Here is an 18,975-nt window from a genome sequence, read left to right as displayed (position 1 = left end):
GTTCTTCCTCCTTCTCTTCTTTTTCCTTCTTCTCCTTCTTCTTCTTTGCGTTTCTCCTCATTTTTTTTCACGTGTTTCATCTTTATTATCCTTTTTTACTACTATTGTTGTTGCTACATTTTTTTCCTTCTTCTCTTTTTATTGATTTTGTAACATTATGTATTTTTTCTTTTTTGTTTGATTTTTTTCTCTCAAGAAGAATTATGAGAATATGAAATAAAAAGATAAGAAAAGAATAGAAAGATAAATTATGAAATAGTTTATTTTGTTAATTGATTATTGAGATATGAAGATGAAGAGAAAGAGAAAAGAAAGAAAGAAGAAATTCAATGAAAAAAAAAAAAAGGAAAAAGAAAAATGTTCCTTCTAATGTTAGATTTTTTTTCTTTTGAGTTGAACCATACCTTAGCCACTATTAATTGGATTCAAAACAATAATCAATTTTGTTCTGATTCAATTGACAATCTGAATCTGAATTATTCATTATTTTAACAACGAGATCACTGAAGATGAAGGAGAAAGAGAAACAGAAAGGAGAAGAAGAAATTCCAATGAAAAAAGAAGAAGGAAGAGGAGAAGGAGGAGGAAGAAGTGGTGTTGATGACGACAATAACAAAGAAGAAGAAGAAACAATAACGGTACGAAGCGCGTGAATATAAGTGACTTGTATAAAAAAATGTCTCTACGTGGAGAATAATTCTTAATATATATATATTATTAGCATAAATATATAAAATACTTTAATATTAATGAATATAATAACTTTCATATTCGGTAAATAACTTTCATATTCGGTAACAGTTTAATATTGATTTAACATATGCATTATTAGTATTCAAAATTTCTTATATTAATACTAATATCATATTTTTAACGATCATAATAATATATAATATTTAGATTATTACACATAATAATATTAATATAAATAATAATATTAATAATAGAAAAAAAATAAAAAATACTAGTATACATGTAATTGGAAAAAAAAATACTAGTAACATATACTACAAAAAAGGGCAAATATTTGAATTATATATATTACCTACTAATATTATTATTTAGGATACATGTAATTGGAAAATTATTCTAATAATATATATGATTTCATAGTTAAATTATTCGTATAATTTATTAACATTAACATTAAAAAATAGCAATTCTTTTTTTAAATTTATCCAAAATATAATACAAGAATAAATATATACATGTCAGTACTTTCATTATATAAAAAATAAATCATTACAAAAACCAAATTATATTAATATTAATATGATATATAATAATGTTAGTTACTTAGAAAGAAAAAAAAATACATGCATAAAAATACATTGCTCTTTGAGTCATAGAGTTATTAGGATATATTCTTCATGTTTTTATATGTCAACATGTCATGAAAGCAAATGAGCAAGTTTTATGGGACATGTGAGTGTCTAATGTCTGACATGATAAAATCACTGGGTGTGTAATATTATGAACAAATCTTTAATTGGATTTACTAGGTGAAGTTGAGCGTGATGGAAGGTTTGAACAAATTCCATCAAATCTTGAATTCAAATATTCAATACACATATACACACAAATAAATATAGAATGCTTTATTTGAACGGCATGATGAGAAAATAAACATGGTACGTACTTATGGTGATTTTATTTGACAAATTAAGAGATTATTGTACTGATACAATAATTAAAGGTCAAAATTCAGGTGCAGTCGACATTACGTAAAGTTGATAGTTGAAAGTCATTAGATAAAAATTTAGTAAAATCAGTCAAATCATCTGACGACTCTCAGTTATAAACTTTACGTAAAGTTTAGTACACATAAATTTCCCCTTAATTTAAAAAGAAAAACAAGCATGGGGATGCAGCAGATACAAGTTGCAGGGTTTGATGATACACTAGTACGGATCAGTAGTGTTGTTGATCAATAACAGTTGGCGTAAATTTGTGAGGAGATCATGGAGTGTCATGGTGTAAGCATCTCCCATCTTTGCAATGATGGTAATACCCAGAGTCGAATTCCCAAATGGCAAAACGCTGCTTCCGGTCACACTCAGATGAAGATTTTCAAGCTGCTCCAATATCTTCACCTCAATTCCATTCTCTTTCTCGCAGTGGATCTCAATCAGCACTTCCTTCTCCTTCTCCAGCATTCTTGCTTCAACATCTGGCAGCACTTGTTTTTCCTCCTTGCTACGCCAATCCTCCACTTCCTCCTCCTCCTCATCCTCCTCCTCCTCTTCCTCGCTGGTGCTGTCTTCGTTGTTCCGACACAGCAGCTGAGTCTTGTTGAGGAATATTACTGGCTCTGTTGGGCCCCTCTTGTTATCATTGTTCCGCTTTTCCAGCTCCCTCACACGTTCTTGCAGCTGTTTCACGTAATTAATGGCTTCCCCAAGTATAGAAGCCTTGTCCGTCTACACATACATATACATATTGATCATGAGAAATTACTAGCTAGAACACTACTTATCTATTGTTAATACAAGATGATCTACTTATCTCTTTGGCACAATAAAGGCCACAGTAACTTTGTGTGATTATTATATTATATTATGTTATGTGGCACATGTGATGTGATGATATTATTCTAACTTTTAATAATCCATTTTTTGTTTTACTCTATCTCTACTCTCTAGTACATTTTTAACATTTCTGCAACTGAAAATAGCAAGACCCGCCGCTTTGATGCTTGTGAAGATCCAGAATATGGATTCTATTCTCTTATGGTGCAACTTATATGGAATTTTAAATTTTAATCATGTCACTTAATTTGAATTTGCGAGTTTTAATCAACTATATATATATATATACATCTAATAAACAATGTAATCGGTAAAGGGATATCGTATAGTATAGTAAAAGATTTAGATTCGTTGAATGCTAAGAGCTTAAGATAACAGGATCAAGTATATTTTATGATCTTTCTTCCAAATAAACAAGCAGCTATATTGATTAAGAGTGATGCATGTATATATATATCCGATTTGATTTAGGCGAATTATAGGAATAGGTAGGTTGAAATTGAGTAAGTGATGGGATAATTAGGGAGGTACCTTCTTCAAGCCAGGAATAGTGGCGGAGAGAGCTATGAACATCTGGGTGAGTTGCTGTCTTCTTTTTCTCTCAGCCATGATGTGATCCACAATCTGAGAGTCGTTTCGACTCCTCTTTGCTGCTCCTGGCTGGGGGTGAGGGACGGGGACGGGGATCCTTGCTTGCTGCGGCTTCTGAGGAAGGTTCCGTTTCTTTGATAAGGAGGGCAAAGGGGTGGTAGTGGCAGCACCCGCACCCACCCCCAGCGGTTGTTGTTGCTCTGCCATGGCAGGTATTATGGTTGAGTTATCGAAGGAGAGAATGAATGTTCTGGGCCTTTTTCCCTCCGCGCTCTCCGTCGTGCCGGTGGTGACGAGATCCACAGTAGAATGATTGTCAATAAAATCCGGTGGCATCTGCAGGATTTCTCTGAGGAAATCGTCATCATCATCAGGTGGCTTCTGGCACTGCTCCAATGATAAGAAGAAATCTCCATGATCATGGTGCTCTATTTCCTGTACGTATATTAACAATTACTTTAACAAATAAAACTATATAATACTAGCACTTTTCTCTTAGCTTTATACTAGTTGAGTTGGTTGTAATTAATAATTACCGTGTGTAGAGGCCAGTTCTCCCAACACTGCTCCATTCTTATGTTTAATTACAAGAAACTGTGTTTGTTTTGTGGTATGAAGGGAAGAAGAAGAAGGAGGATGTAAAGGAGGGTAGAGAGAATGACGATGATATATGTGGAGGGAAACTCGTTTATCATGCAGTATGATGAGGATGGATTCGGTGAAATGATTGAGGAAGGCAGGGGTCTGTGGTGGGGGCCCATGCTTGTCATGTAAGAGGCACTTCATTTAATCAAAACACATTAAGAGACCACATGGGACCTCTTCTTCCTCTACACACACCAACCACGCCCCCTTTATTACTTTTCTATCTCTTTCCCTAACTCACTAACTAGTAACTATTACTTTTCTTTTCTGAATCAAACACACACACACACACACTTTTTTTAGTAATGGAGCATCCAACTCTTTTTCTAGGGTACTTGCAACAAGTTACAAGGCTACAGTGGACCATCATTAATATGATGCACATCGCGGTGGACGAGCCTCACATGGGAGCATCCCTCTCCCAAAATGCTCTGTTTTAGTTTTGTCTCATTGGATTTTTTTTATTTATATAAATAGAAAGCCAAAATCAGTTCTGTCAGAAATAAATAAATAACACAGGTGACCAAGTCCCCAAATAGCATCTTGTAAAAGCAGTATCCCTCTAACTATATATATATATATATATAATTTGGAAGAGTCTTTTTAGATCTAAAATTCTAATAACATGTCATAATATCATTCATCACAAAAATTTCAGCTGATGAAAGTAATATTAATGGTATATCTCTAATACTTCCTAAACTTTCATTGTACATATTGTACAAATATTCCATTGGCGATTAGTAGTTTCAGGGAGTCATTCATGAAAAGATTCACCGTTATGCCACGCACTGACGAAGTAATATTCTAAGTTTCTATTTCTATATTAAACTTATGGTAAGGCCTAGTGCTTTTTATTAGTTTTTGCGTGTATCTTCATGACTACTGGTAATGAGTACATGTAGATATTCCTATATATAGTTTAATTAACTTATCCATTCATTCATCTAGCTGTGTTATAATTACGTTTTTACATGGTTAATTATTGGAAAACATCTTATTATGAGGCAGGAATGTATATTGAATTGAAAACAGTAGTTTCTCATAAAAAAATATATATGTGAAAATGGTTGGTCATCACGAAAAAAATATGATTGAATTGGAATATATATATAGAGAGAGAGAACATATGTGAACAAATAAATGGAATAAAATCCACGCGGAAAAAAAACAAGGAAAGAGACGACGAGAAGAGTAGAAGGGACCAAAGAATGAGATATGAGATAAAAGAAGATAGAAGTATATGTTTTGGTTAACAAGAACAAATAAAAAGACAAGAGAAGCTACTTATCTCCTTGTTGACTCCTCAGTCCTCACCTCACAGGCTGTAAATTAAATATGCAGCCATTATTGAATGAATATTTCTTTTTTTTTAGTTTTAATCACTACCTATATAGTGTATATATAATTTTTTTTTGTGACCATTATTACTCTTGTCTACAAATCAAACTTACCATGCAATTGTTGTTATTCCTACATAGTGCAGTATTTATTTATAATATATTAAACAGAACTTAAAGTAGTTTTCTAATCTTTTTTTAATTTTTTATTATATTATGTCAATTTAAGTGGCTAATTATCATAATTTATTTATTACTTATGTAATTGAATTATTTTTTAATATTTTTGTTTTTAATTGAATTATTTTTAAACTTTTTTTTAAATAAATACAATTCAAAACAATAAAAAAAATTGTTAGTTCTCATAATTTATTAAAAACAATTAAAATCAACATAATTGTCTATTATATAATGAATCACTATAACCGATTACAAATAAATAATATAACCCATCACAACACAAATAATATAAATTTTAAATACAATTAATACCAACATAATTATCTACTATGTAATATTATAATGAATGATTATAACGACTAAAAATATCATAGAACAACATAAATATTTGTATACCTAAATAATGCATATTTTTAATTTTAAAATATCCACTCATATTCACAGTGTAACTATTTTAAAAAAATTAAATTTTTATTTTTGTGATCTTATTACATAATATATTAAAAGAGATACCAAGAAAGTTGAGAATTATTCTCAAACATTTAACTTTATTTTATATTTTTTCACAATCCTAAGTTATAGTATAAAGAATGAACTATTATATTTTTATCTAAGATGGCTGGCATAGTCTAAATTAATTTTTTATACTATAATTTAGATTTTTTTATTTTTTTCTCATTCTTATGATATATTTTTTTAAGTTATCCAATAATTTTCATATTTTTTTATTCTTTACTTTTATATAGAATATCATATGATTTCAATGTTAATATTATTTTTTTTAGTAAATATAAATTGAATAATAAAACACAATTCATCTTCTTCTTTTATGCCCACTCTTTCTTATATTTACTATATAAGATTATAACTTAGGGTTTTTCTTCATTTTTTTTCTTGCTCTCGACATCTATTTTTCTTTAGGTTACTCTATTTATTTATTTATTTATAAGATTATAAGATTATTTATTTATTTTTTACCAAAGATAGGAAGATTTGAACACACGACCTCTTAAATAAGTATAAAAAGACTATGTTATTTGAGCTATAACGCATATAATTTTATTCCTTTTTCTTTACTCTTACTAATATTTTAATAAGTATTTAAAGAATATAGTTGATGACTCTAACTCTTTTTTAGATTGGTAAATGTGTATATTAAGTGCTAAATTCTTAAAACACTAGAATATATAGTGTCTTTTGTAGTTTCTTTTTTTTATTTTTAATCTAATTGTATTTATTAGATATAATATATATATATATATATATCACTTTTTTTCCCTTTTAACAATTCATAATTTTTAGTATCATTTAGTTGTAATGTTATTAAAAATATATGATATTATTATGATTCATAAAAAATAAAATTAAAAAATTAAATATTAATTTTAACTAGTGAAATATCATTTTGTATTTTATCTAAGAATTTTATGTTTATATGATAGTATTTAATAAAAATATTATTTATATACTAAAATTAATTATTAAAATTAACTATTAATATATTAATATATAAATACATATATATTTTAATTTATTAAAAAAAACTATACCAAAACAATATCTATTTTGCTTCTGCCCATAACGCGAGTCTAGATCTACTCATTGAATCATTTTACCCGGTACGTTTTGGAGATGGAAATCCTGATTTTCTCCACCTAAATAGTGTTTTGAAGATAAAAAGCAGTCAATTGAATGACAAGTGAGATAGCCTTGCACGGAATCTATATATATTATCTCACTCCTTCAATTAAAGTCGGTTTTGATGATACAAAAACGTCAAACTCTTTCAATTATTGCGGGACCATCTACTACTTAATCAATGAAATGAAACGAGGTACGGTTACAATAATTTACCATAAGAGATGTCACACATATAAATTTAAATTATTAAATCACTAAAACACGCTCCGTTTTGCAATAAGACACCCTTCACTAAAACACGCTCCGTTTTGCATACAAGTACACTGTATACACGTGCTGAATTTGTTTGGTTAGTTTAATTTGAGTGATGAAAAATTGTAAAAGCAGCTCTTAAATGTATCCTACTCGCGTTGTTCTACTTTTCAGCAATCATTGTCCTCCTATGACAGTGATGTTCTTAAGTAAAACATTTATTAAATAAAGTAGCAACTTCAAGAAACATACATGCGTTGTACTTGAAATTTATTAGAGTTGTGAATTAATGGTTGAAGTTAATAAGGTGAAAAGAATGTGAGCTATGTACCATTCACCCTTTCCCTGTCCCTAAAGTGAATTATAACTCATAGCAAGTAGCAACTATGTAGAAATTGTTAGATTAAGAAAGCCATAAAGAGGAAGGGACAAACCGTTAATTGGCCATCGCAATTTCATCTTCTTTTTTTTTTTTTTGTGTCTTACATTACACACACTCATACAGACTAGAAGTAAAAAGATTTCTATATTCCATTGGGCTGAAATTCTAATTCTTCTTGAAGTTATTTTATTTTGGACAATGGTTTGGGGTTGGGTTGATACTCTGCCCAAATCTGATCCACGTTAAATTCTTTGATATGATGGGCCGATGGAGATGGCATTATATATTTTGTTTTTCCATTTTAAAGTGATTGTGAAGGGAGGGCTAACATCCTGGCCGCAAAGGCACAAACCCACAAAACCCTTAAGCCAATTGTGCATCCATGTTACTAATGGACCACCTTTAATTTAAAAATAAATAACCATTTGTACCTATAAAAGACAAATGCTGACAAATGTATTCATATAAGAATAAAACGATAATTATAATTACAGAAGATGACTTCCGTGTGCCAAAAATACCCGGATGTTGGTTACACAATTGGTCTGTTAGGGTATTCTTGACACACAAAAGCTATCTTCCGTGAGTACAATTGTCGTTTTATTCTTATATGAATACATTTGTCAGCGTTTGTATCTTTAATGGATACAAATGTTAATTTATTCTTAATTTAATTTGCTTTAAGCAAAATAATAAAGAATGAAGTACAAACGCTGTTCTTATTAAGGAGCTAGCTAGCTTGGAATGAACGAAATACAAATACTCATGCTAAAGCAAGCTCTATCTTATCCAAAAGTGGAAGTTAATATATTTTTACACAGAATTTAAATTATTTAATACTCGTTCTGCATGCAGTTGTATATGTAGCGTTAGATTGTGAGGCAAGAAAAGGAAACTCAAGTGAGGGACAGATGGAGAAAGTTGATATAATTCGAATTAAGTTAATAAAATAAGGGTAATGTTAGGTAACCAATAATTTTTTGAACATCTCCAAAATATCCACCTAAAAGGTTCACCAAAGATCAAACTCTTGACCTTTTGGATTTAGAGCTCTAATACCATGTCATGATACCACTCATCCCAAAAATTTCAGCTGATGGGAAAAGGTAACACTATTGATTATATCTCTAATACTCTCTAAACCTCCATTGTACACATTGTACAAATATTCCATTGGCTCCTCATGCTTTCCCAATAATTAATAATCTAAGATCTAACACTCTACATCAGTTAGTGTGTTGTGTATACAATAATCATGTGACATGTCTTGCAGCACTCTGCAGTCTGCATGCAAAGAAGGCGCGTTTTGGTGTGAATTATATTGCAGATGGCGGAAGCAAAGTCGATAGACGACAAGTGTTTTCATCCAAAGTAAAAGGAGGAAATTAAAGCGATGGAATCAATGAAAAAGTGATGTACGGATTTTCAAACCCCTGTATATATCTAATATCTTCTTTTTCGTACCTCCTCTACAGTCACTTTTGGACCAATAATATATTGTATGATTTTCTTATCCCGTTTCATATCCTTAGAATGATCACGATATGTCGTTGCTTTTAAGTGCTGGAGAAGGACAGAAAACGAAAATGCAACATGTGTATATGTCCCTAATACTCCATTCATGGATCATGGATGGAATCCTGTAAAGTGTGAAATACTTGACATACACGCATCTCTAGTTAGCTGCACCTGCTAGTAATATAACAAACTTAAATTGGTTGTTTTTGGAATTTTTTATTAGAAAATGGATGATCAAGTGAATGAATGCCTTTGCCGCACCAACAACTTTGATGAAGATTACCTCCTGAGAGATATCCTCCAGCAGCCGCAACAAAGAAGCCAGACGGCCATCGGAAATAGGGCAACAAGTTCTTATATACTGTCTTTCGATAAATCGGCAAGTAAGAGGAGAAGAAGCGCTTCAGAGACGGCGGATCACATAATGTCAGAGAGGAACAGGAGACAGGAACTCTCTAGAAAGTTCATTGCACTTTCCGCAACTATACCTGGCTTGAAGAAGGTCACCTCTGATCTATCATCATCACTCTTCTAGTTATATCTATGAATGCATGTAAATTGTGATTTATTTATTATTATGTAAACGGAGAAGGCGCACGTACTTGAAGAAGCCATAAAGTATGTGAAAGAACTAGAAGAGCGTGTGAAGGTGCTGGAAGAAGATGGCGAGATAAGCATAACGAGATCTCATGTGTGCGGGTGCGGCCACGAGACACTTCCAGAAGTTGAAGCAAGAGTATTTGGGAAGCAAGTGCTCATCAAAATTCACTGTGTCACTCAATGCGGCGTTCTCATCCAAATATTCTCCCAACTTCAACTCCTTCATCTTTCCATTTCCAGCAGTAACGTCTTACCATTTGGGAACACTCTTGACATCACCATTATTGCTCACGTACGTAAATCCACAATTCTATATTCTCTTCTCTTCATTACTCACATTCACAACTACTCCATCGTTCTACAGATGGTCACAAATGCAGCTATCAAATAGTCATGCCAAGAAAGTCATCAATATACCAACCAAGTGCACTCATTAAGACTACATCTCATGTATGAATATTATTTTAAGTTATTCAGTATAACTGAAATTCATATGCTTCGACTCTTCCAGTAACGTTACTCTTGTCTACATTCTTTGATCTCATATCCCTGTATACAAATAACATTACTTCCAACATTTTCTTTTCTTGTATTTGAGTCAACACTAATTAATATTTTATTTTTATTTACTAAAAATGTTGATCTAATCCCCTAACATTTTACTCTTCTCTTCACAATTAATATGCCTTTTGTATACGATATGATATGACGGCGAATATTTTTCTTTACTCTCTAACCAGTAGCAACACTGTGTCAGAAAAAAATAATAATAAATAAAGACAATAATTAACATTATTTGAATACAATCTTATCTAGTATCATCTGTTACAATATACGTGAAAATAATCATGTATCAGATGAACATTAGATATAATTCATATTAATTAACTAAAATTAATCTGTTTTTTTATCAACTGCTCAATATGTATCTCATAAAATTTATCTGCAATTTTATTACTCTCCATAGCTTCCATTTCATGTGATTGTAGTTTTACATTTTATCCTTATAGTCAGTCAAACAGTTACATAACACTGAACTAATACAGTGTCAAATAATAATAATATAAACTACTTAATCAACTAACAATTATCTGTTTTTTTTTATCAACTTCTAATATGTATCCGTATAAATTTATCTGCAATTTATTGACTTGCCATACTCGTTGACATGATTTGTGTTTGTTTGCGTTTTATGGCATATTCCATATTAGATCTCTATTACAACTGAATAGATTCAGATATAACAGTTCGAACAACAAAATTCAGTTGATACAGATCATATGCCATATTCAATCATGTGAATTTAGCCGATGATTCTTGTATTTATGGATTTTTGCCAACCTGAGAGTTATTAGTTGACGAGGATTCCTTTGATGAGGCAGACACAGGCCCATCTTTGATTTCGTTTTGCTCAGGCAACTGTTGTTGTTCCGGCTTCGCATCATCTAGACAAGTCATGAGATATCTAAGCTGCAGAGTTTAAGACAGTATCAAATAGCCGATCCATTTGTGTAGTATGATAAGCATAAGTATGTCACCCCTTATAAATATTAAATAACTACTGTACAAGTTTAACTCCCACATCAATCAATATAAAAATATATTAAGGAAACGGTATTTTAACCTGCTCTTCCAGGCTTGTTACTCTCTCCTCCGACAGTTTTAAGAATTTTCTTTCCCTGGAAATAAGTCACACCATACAGTTTTCAGACCTTTGGACCAAATTTCCAACCACTCAAGCTCAAGTAATAGGAATCAGTAGCACCAGAATTACATAATCAAAATTGCTAAAATTGCCAAACAAACATGAAAGCAGCAATTGTGGACATTTGATTTAATCAAGGAATCCTCATACTAAATAAGTAGTACATAAAGAGTAACTATTTTATAAAGAACACATCAGCCATAAGAAAGATATAAAAGATAAAAGAATACCTCTCCTCAATCTCAAGCAACTTTGCTTTCCAAGCATCCTCATTTTTAACAAGATTCTCATTAAGCTGCAGACACAAAACACATAAACATTTGCAATACAATTTCCTGTCCTTATGATATATTAATGAGGTCCTGTGATTATGGAATGGGAATTTTTCATAAGAAATTCTTAACAATGGATTACAACTTATTACCTCCTCCAGAAATTTCTTCTCTTTGTTACATCTGTCAATCTTGGCCTGAATCTTCTGTTGTTTAAGACTGACAGCCTTCTGAACAGCTTTAGAGATTTTTGTCTCAGTTTCTTCTTTTACCTCTTGTAACAACGACTCAAAATACTACAATTAACACATAGAAAAGTGAGCAATTCGAGTATGTTGGACATGATGCAGCCTCAGCAGATTCACTGCAACTGACTACTAGAATCCACTTACAGATTTTTGGTTTTCAAGTTGAGTAGCAAGCAATTCATTGTACTCATTGACAATCTACAAATGTAAAAAATAAAATTAAACTTGCAGAAGAAGCCAAGATTTCAGAAAAATAATTTGACTAGTTTTGCAACATTACTGCTTCAACTTTACTATTAAGTAACGCCTCGCTCATAGAATTATCTTCACAGCTGCAACTTCCACACCCATTCTCTGCATGAACACAGTGAGTGTTCAGCTCAACCAACTTCCCATCGGTTTTGGACTGAATAAGTCTATGAACATAGTTGTCTCCCGCAAAATCCCACACACGCTTAGTTTCCACGTCTAGGGCATAGCAATGCTGTGTCTCTTTCCAGTGCATGATGGCATGTCCTGCTTTATATCTGAGACACCATTATCTCAGGAATAAGATACATATGGCTGGGATACATTCAGCAAAGAAGCAGTATAAAAAACAAGGGTTGAAGACAAATTCCCTCACCTTCCACAGCCAACAAATCCGCATATAACACATATCCAAAGGTTCTCAGTGGTCCGACAAACAGAACATATCGATTTTTCAGCTTGCTGTTGGCAATAGCGGCACACCTGAATAAAATAGCGGGAAAGTACAGACAAGTACAGAGATTCAATAACTAGCACTACATCAAACTTATTTAGACATGCTAGCTAAATTAATTAAAAGTCCGAAAAGAACAATGAATTCAAACACCAAACCAGGCAAGCAAGCAAAATAGTTCAAACAGCACAGTCAAGTGTATGCTATGTACATGTTAATGAATGTGATGCATAGAAAAAGATTGGCTGTGGAGGGACTTACAGGACAAGAAGAATCAGCCCATTTTGATATGCACGAACAATGAAAAGAATGATTACATATAGTAGTGAGAATTCCACTGGTGTCTTGATCTAACCGCTCTACAGACAACACAAAACATGGATGGAGTCATAGATGGTGATGGATAATATAATAGTGAGAGTGGGCAATGCATATCTAAAAAAGAGGTTGTACCAAGGCAAACTGGACATGTGGGCTGTTCAGTGGAGGTAGCATTGGATGGTTGGGCATGTTCAATGGAACCAGTGTACTGCACATCCAACGTGAAAAGAACACGGCAAATCTCAACCTACAATTGAAATAAGAAGAACAAGTAAGAGGCGGTGAGAGAGGCAGCTAATGGAGAAAAGAGAATGGAGAAGGACCTCCAGAGAGGAGAAACGGCGGCCATTGTAATGCTTGAAGAAGCTGTCGGTGGAGTCTTGATCGTCGAAGCGGATCAAAACGCTGTACTGATCTTCCGTTCCATCCATTCTGAAACAAGAAGGAAAGAAAGTGAGAGAGGGAGCAGTTAAGGTTAGAACAGAAGGGGGAAGGAGGGAGGGTAGTACCTGACAATGCGCATCTCAAGGATGTGGTGAAGGAAGGAACCACAGAACTGGCAGAAGTCGGCGTAGGTCATGTGATTGGGGACACCGACGACGCAGACGAGGGGTTTGCGTCCAAAAGGGAGGGTAGAAGGGGAATCTTGGTCGGGGAAGAGATGCATGAGGCCGCGGGTCTCCTCGATCCTAGGGTTTCCGGAGGAGAAGTTGAAGACGGAGGTGGAGAATGATGAAGGCTCCTCGTTGGGGATTGGAATTGGAATTGGAATTGGGATTGGCGGTGATGAAACGGCAGTGCTTGAACGCCAGCTAGTAGACATGGCTACACCTAATATTCAACCCTTCGTGCGCACACACGTCTCTTAATCTTAATCACCTTTCCCTCCTGCTCCTGCTCCTCCTCTCCTCCTTCACTCCCCGCTTTCCTAAAAAGTAAATAATATACTCTTCAATTCACTATTCTACAACTCAATGTTTCCATAAATCATAATCCATTTCTTTTTCCTTTAAAAAAATTCAAAGGAAAACAAAGCCCATCTATATCTAATAACTGATTTTTGTTTTTTAAAAAAACTTTTTTGAGTTTAAATAGTTCAGTTTCATAGTAATCTTTCGGGATTAAGCTTGCTTTCAGCTAGAACAAAACCTGCGATTTTTCATTTCGGTGTTTATTATTACTTTTTAAATTGTTAAAAGTTATTGGTTTTTCTTTTTGTTGAGGGACACATGCCGATTTACTCAACATTTTGAATTAAGACCTAGTCAACTTAATCTTTAATATTTAGTAGTAAGGTTAAGAATCCAATAGAAATAAGTTTGTTATAGATGACTCACACACTCGGTATTCAAATCAAAGTTTTAAAAATCGGACCAGTTATCAAATCATTTTAGTTATTGTTTTATTGGTTTATTAGTCTAACCGATCTAAATGTGGTTTAATGAAAAAATCGTTTCATAATAAAATAATAAACAAACTATAAATAAACATCCTAAATATCTTTTAAATTTAAAACCTTCCGTAAAATATCACTAACTAAATATAATTAATCATCAAAATATGCAATAATTTGCTGCAAATTTGTTGACAATTAATATAATTATACTTCCATTAAAAATAACTGGATTGAATTACAATGCACAAGTTAAAGATAGAGAATATAGTTTTAATGTAGCTAAGTCAAAAAGTAAAATAAAAGATGATAGTGTTGCACAATAAACACACAACAGAGCCCGAAACAAACACACGACACAACAGAGGCTGAAACAAAAACACAACAAAGCCTGAAACAAAAGAATCCAATACGGAGGAGGGGTAGCAAGTCAGCGGAGATCAAAAACAGAGACAGTGCAACAAACAATGAAAACAGAATTTTGTTTATATAAGAAAACAATCAAAACATGAATCATGTAATTACTAATTGCAAATTTTTTCTTCATAAGAACAGAACAATGAAAACGTGAAGCATATAATAAATCAAAAGATCACCAATTGCAAATCTTTTAATAAGAACAGAAGTTAGAACAGTGAAAAATGAAGAAATATTAGTAGTTTTCAATCCAATTTTAACAAAGCTCATCACAATGATTAACAACAAAAAAAAGCAATGAAGAAACAGTGAATCAATAACATAGACAGTGCAAATTCAAGAAACTTTAATAAAATTTAACTACAGAAACAGACAGTAAAGCAGTAATAGAGTAATCAATTTAAAATTTATCATCAAATACATTCAGTGAGCAAAACCAATCAACCAAGTACTGACTGGGCATTCGGAAAAAAAAAGAATCAAAAGAACATTTAGATCACAGCAAAAACACAACAACAATAGGAACATTTAAAAAAAAGCAACCCAAAAAAAATCTAAAAATCACCATTGCTGAAAACAATGATTTGATCCGTGTATGCTCAAAGAATTAAAAGCTAAGCTTGCAGGAAAGTGAAGAACAACAACACTAGAACAATTAGCAAATTAATAAATTCACAATAACAGTTAAAATTTACCAGAAGAACACTAATGCAAGTGGAATCATCATGCTAAAATATTTTCTGCAAAGATGCTATTTGTGCAGCTAAAATTTCCTAATTACTAAGATCCAATTATTCTAGTTTCACATGCAATCAACTTAGTAAGTTTCTAAAAGCTAGAAATTATAAAACCAACCAGAAATATGGTTAAAGCATTTCATCAAACATGTTGAGTGCGGTAAAATTAAAACAAAATAAGAAAATTCAGAGCTTAATATCAATGTGATAGAGAAGAGATCATAACTATTGTAACTTTAATTCAGTCTATGAAATAACCCAAACCACTACCAAATCAAATAGTTACTTATTATAATAGAAATCAGAAGTTGCAGAGTTTGAAGCAGAGTATTGGTGTTGTTTGAGTGTATTGTCTGGTGGCAGGTTTAGGGAACTCACGGCAGCAACAAAAGAGAGCAGTTCGACGGCGACAAAAAAGAGCAGTGTTTGAAGCAGAGCAACGTGGCTTCCAGACGAAGACGAATGCGAACTCGAACGGTAAACGGCCAGTGAACGCGAACAGTGAACGCCGAGCGAACGTGAACGGCAAAGAACGCGAACGAAGACGACAGCTGAATGAAGACGCGAACGTGAACGGCAAACAAACGGCGACGGAAGCGCGGCTGAGCAGACAAAGACGACGGACGCCGAGCTCGAGGAAGCAGCCGCGATCGGTGACAGCGAACAGGGGTTGAAGACTTGGATCACGAGGGAAGCTAGACAGACGGACGGATGGCGAACTTTGAGTGAGACGGACGCGGCAGTATGCCACTCCTGGGGTTGTGTGATTTGATTTCTTTCTGAATGAAAGAAAAAGGGGAAAAGGGAGAAAGAAACGAAGGAGCTCCCGTTTTGTGTAAGCCGGGCGGGTTCCGGTTCGGCCAACCGGTTGGTTCTTGTCCGGTTCAATGATTTTTTATCGGTTTTTTAAATGACAGTTTTACATACCTGACCGGACTGCTAATGTTGTCGGTTTGTGGTTGAATCGATCCGACCAGCCAGTCCAATCCGATTTCGAACATTGATTCAAACTCTCACCTCTTATTTATAGTGAGGGATGACAATACCACCCGAACCCGCGGGTACCCACCCCGCTCCTACCCACTTGGGGCGGGTTCTTGGGAGGGGCGGGGCGGGGCGGGATCGGGTTTAGGTAATACCCGTCCCTACCCGCACCGCTATATATATAATATATATAATTTTAATATATAATATGTATAATATATGTAAAATAATTAGTAAATAATTAATAATATTGTATCATATTTAAATTTTTATTTTAATTTATATTATGTATGTGATGATGGTTATATAAATTTTGAAATTTAATTTTATTTATTGAATTTTAATAATTATAGGGGCGGGTAGGGGTGGGACGGGTTAGGGTTCAACGTTTTACTTCTCACGGGTAGAAGCGGGGCGGGTTCTATGCGGGTTGTTGTACGTCGGGCGGGTCAGGTAGAGCAAAAATCCGCCGTATCCGCCCCGTTGCCACCCCTGTTTATAGTCATCCACATCCGTCAATTAACGATTAAAATTAAATCTAATCAAAATTCAAATAGAGTGTCCAAAACATTCGTTACAAATATCTAGGGCTGCACACGAATTGGATCGGATCGGATACAATATCCGCAATTTTTCAGACTGGATCCGATCCGATCGGATCGGATCGGATATCGGGTATATCTGCATAATTCAAAAAAATATTTTTAAATTCCATTTGGCTGTTTTTACAAAAAATTCATTTTTCACCTGTTTAAGCATATTTAATTCTAAAATATTATCAATAAAAGTTCTCTTGAATAATAAAAAAAATAATAACACAAGATTTAAGATTAATTATTCTAAGTCGAAGTACAACATAAAAAATTAAAAACAAGATATCATAAAATTAATAAAATAACACTAAAATTCATATCACATTAGGATTTATTTTCTTAAACTATGCTATTTATATGTGATGATCGGATATGCGAATTTGTGGATCGAATCCGCAATCCTATCTAACCATAGTGCAGATCGGATCCGATCCAATCCAATGGCTCTGCGAATCGGATAATATCCGCAAAATTCGAATCAGATACGGATAATTACCACAGATATGCGGATATTATCTGATCCATGTGCAGCCCTACAAATATCTAAGGTAGCGTTTGTTTTCGGAGACAGGACACACACAGAGACATGGACACTGAAAGTTTAAAACGTGTTTGGAGGTAGAGACATGGACACGGAATACATTGTCTCTAGGACACTATTTTATATTTTTGTGTCCACTCTTTTACGAAGGACAATGATGGACACGGGATTTAAAAAGATGGACACGGATTTTTTAATCAAAATTTTTTCCCTTTCTATCCTTAGATATTTTTTATTATTCTACTATTATCTCTTCTTATTTTTCTTAATTTTAGCTTCTTTTCTATATCGGAGTTCTTCTTTCTCTGTGTTCTTTTTTTAGATACTCTCTTTTTTTAGAATTTTTTATTTGATTGGATAATTAATTTATTCCTTTTTATTGTTCATTCTCTTCTTTATGGCATGCTGTGTTAATGGAGATTTAATTCACTTCTCTATTTTATGTTACTTTATTTATTTTTAATTTTGTTACTTTAATATCATTTTTATCTTATTGGTTCATAGACTAATTTTTCTTGTAATTTTTTGTACTCTTACGTACTCTTATTTTTTATTAAATTGATTTGTACGATGTAAAAAATTTGGAATTATATGGCTATTTCAGTCATTTTGCATACTATTTTAGTTTTGTCCATGTCTATCCAAACATAATACAGGACATTACATCAGTATCTTGTCCATCATATCCAAACACAAAACACAAAAGACAATTTTTGGTGTCTCCGTTCTATTGTCTCTGTCTTAATGTCATGTTCTATCCTGTCTCCAAAACCAAACGCAGCCTAACGTACCATATTTTTTGATACTAGATTATTCCACGCTCCTCTTTATCCTTTTATATACATTCATCTTCTTCTAGAATATTCTCTAATTTTATATTTTTAAATTTTAAATATTTAATTTTAAATTTTATATTTAAATTTTAAATTTATATTATTATTTATTAATTTTAATAATTTATTTTGAATTTATAATAGGTACGGTTAGGTTCAACGTTTTACTTCTCACGGTAGAAGCGGGGGGTTCTATGCTTGTTGTACGTCGGCGGTCAGTAGAGCAAAAATCCGCCGTATCCGCCCCGTTGCCACCCCTGTTTATAGTCATCCACATCCGTCAATTAACGATTAAAATTAAATCTAATCAAAATTCAAATAGAGTGTCCAAAACATTCGTTACAAATATCTAGGGCTGCACACGAATTGGATCGGATCGGATACAATATCCGCAATTTTTCAGACTGGATCCGATCCGATCGGATCGGATCGGATATCGGGTATATCTGCATAATTCAAAAAAATATTTTTAAATTCCATTTGGCTGTTTTTACAAAAAATTCATTTTTCACCTGTTTAAGCATATTTAATTCTAAAATATTATCAATAAA

General features: G+C 32.9%; 3 protein-coding genes across 7 annotated transcripts; 1 reads left to right on the top strand and 2 right to left on the bottom strand.

Moving 5' to 3' along the window:
• Positions 1-1,573: 1,573 nt before the first annotated feature.
• On the bottom strand, positions 1,574-4,213 carry LOC112703793 (transcription factor bHLH25). The gene is made up of 3 exons (XM_025755392.3): positions 3,656-4,213; positions 3,060-3,554; positions 1,574-2,420 (listed from the first exon to the last, which is right to left on the bottom strand). The coding sequence occupies exons 1-3, from the start codon at positions 3,689-3,691 to the stop codon at positions 1,902-1,904; spliced, it is 1,050 nt and encodes a 349-aa protein (XP_025611177.1). The 5' UTR covers positions 3,692-4,213; the 3' UTR covers positions 1,574-1,901.
• A 5,090-nt stretch (positions 4,214-9,303) lies between these two features.
• On the top strand, positions 9,304-10,068 carry LOC112703794 (transcription factor bHLH18-like). Its single transcript, XM_025755393.3, has 2 exons — positions 9,304-9,579; positions 9,670-10,068. Exons 1-2 carry the CDS (start codon positions 9,304-9,306, stop codon positions 10,066-10,068), a joined length of 675 nt encoding a protein of 224 aa, XP_025611178.1.
• Positions 10,069-10,606: 538 nt separating this feature from the next.
• Positions 10,607-16,293, bottom strand: LOC112703792 (BRAP2 RING ZnF UBP domain-containing protein 2). 5 transcript variants are annotated; one of them, XR_011864292.1, is made up of 13 exons: positions 15,852-16,293; positions 13,436-13,854; positions 13,250-13,358; positions 13,059-13,173; positions 12,867-12,964; positions 12,528-12,634; positions 12,183-12,429; positions 12,047-12,100; positions 11,807-11,950; positions 11,613-11,677; positions 11,302-11,356; positions 10,829-11,147; positions 10,607-10,636 (listed from the first exon to the last, which is right to left on the bottom strand). XR_011864292.1 is itself a non-coding variant. In XM_025755391.3 (12 exons), the coding sequence occupies exons 2-12, from the start codon at positions 13,747-13,749 to the stop codon at positions 11,001-11,003; spliced, it is 1,455 nt and encodes a 484-aa protein (XP_025611176.1). In that variant the 5' UTR covers positions 13,750-13,854; positions 15,852-16,293; the 3' UTR covers positions 10,799-11,000. The 5 variants fall into 5 exon arrangements, 3 of the variants coding, with proteins under 3 accessions (XP_025611176.1, XP_072056117.1, XP_072056116.1); XR_011864293.1 differs by lacking the exon at positions 15,852-16,293 and having other exon boundaries at positions 13,436-14,070; XM_025755391.3 differs by lacking the exon at positions 10,607-10,636 and having other exon boundaries at positions 10,799-11,147.
• Between the last annotated feature and the right edge of the window lie 2,682 nt (positions 16,294-18,975).

This window comes from Arachis hypogaea, chromosome 7 (assembly GCF_003086295.3).
Source record: "Arachis hypogaea cultivar Tifrunner chromosome 7, arahy.Tifrunner.gnm2.J5K5, whole genome shotgun sequence".
In the NCBI taxonomy this organism is placed as follows: domain Eukaryota; kingdom Viridiplantae; phylum Streptophyta; class Magnoliopsida; order Fabales; family Fabaceae; genus Arachis; species Arachis hypogaea.
Note: the sequence above shows the minus strand (reverse complement) of the source record. Positions and strands in the feature narration are given on the sequence as shown.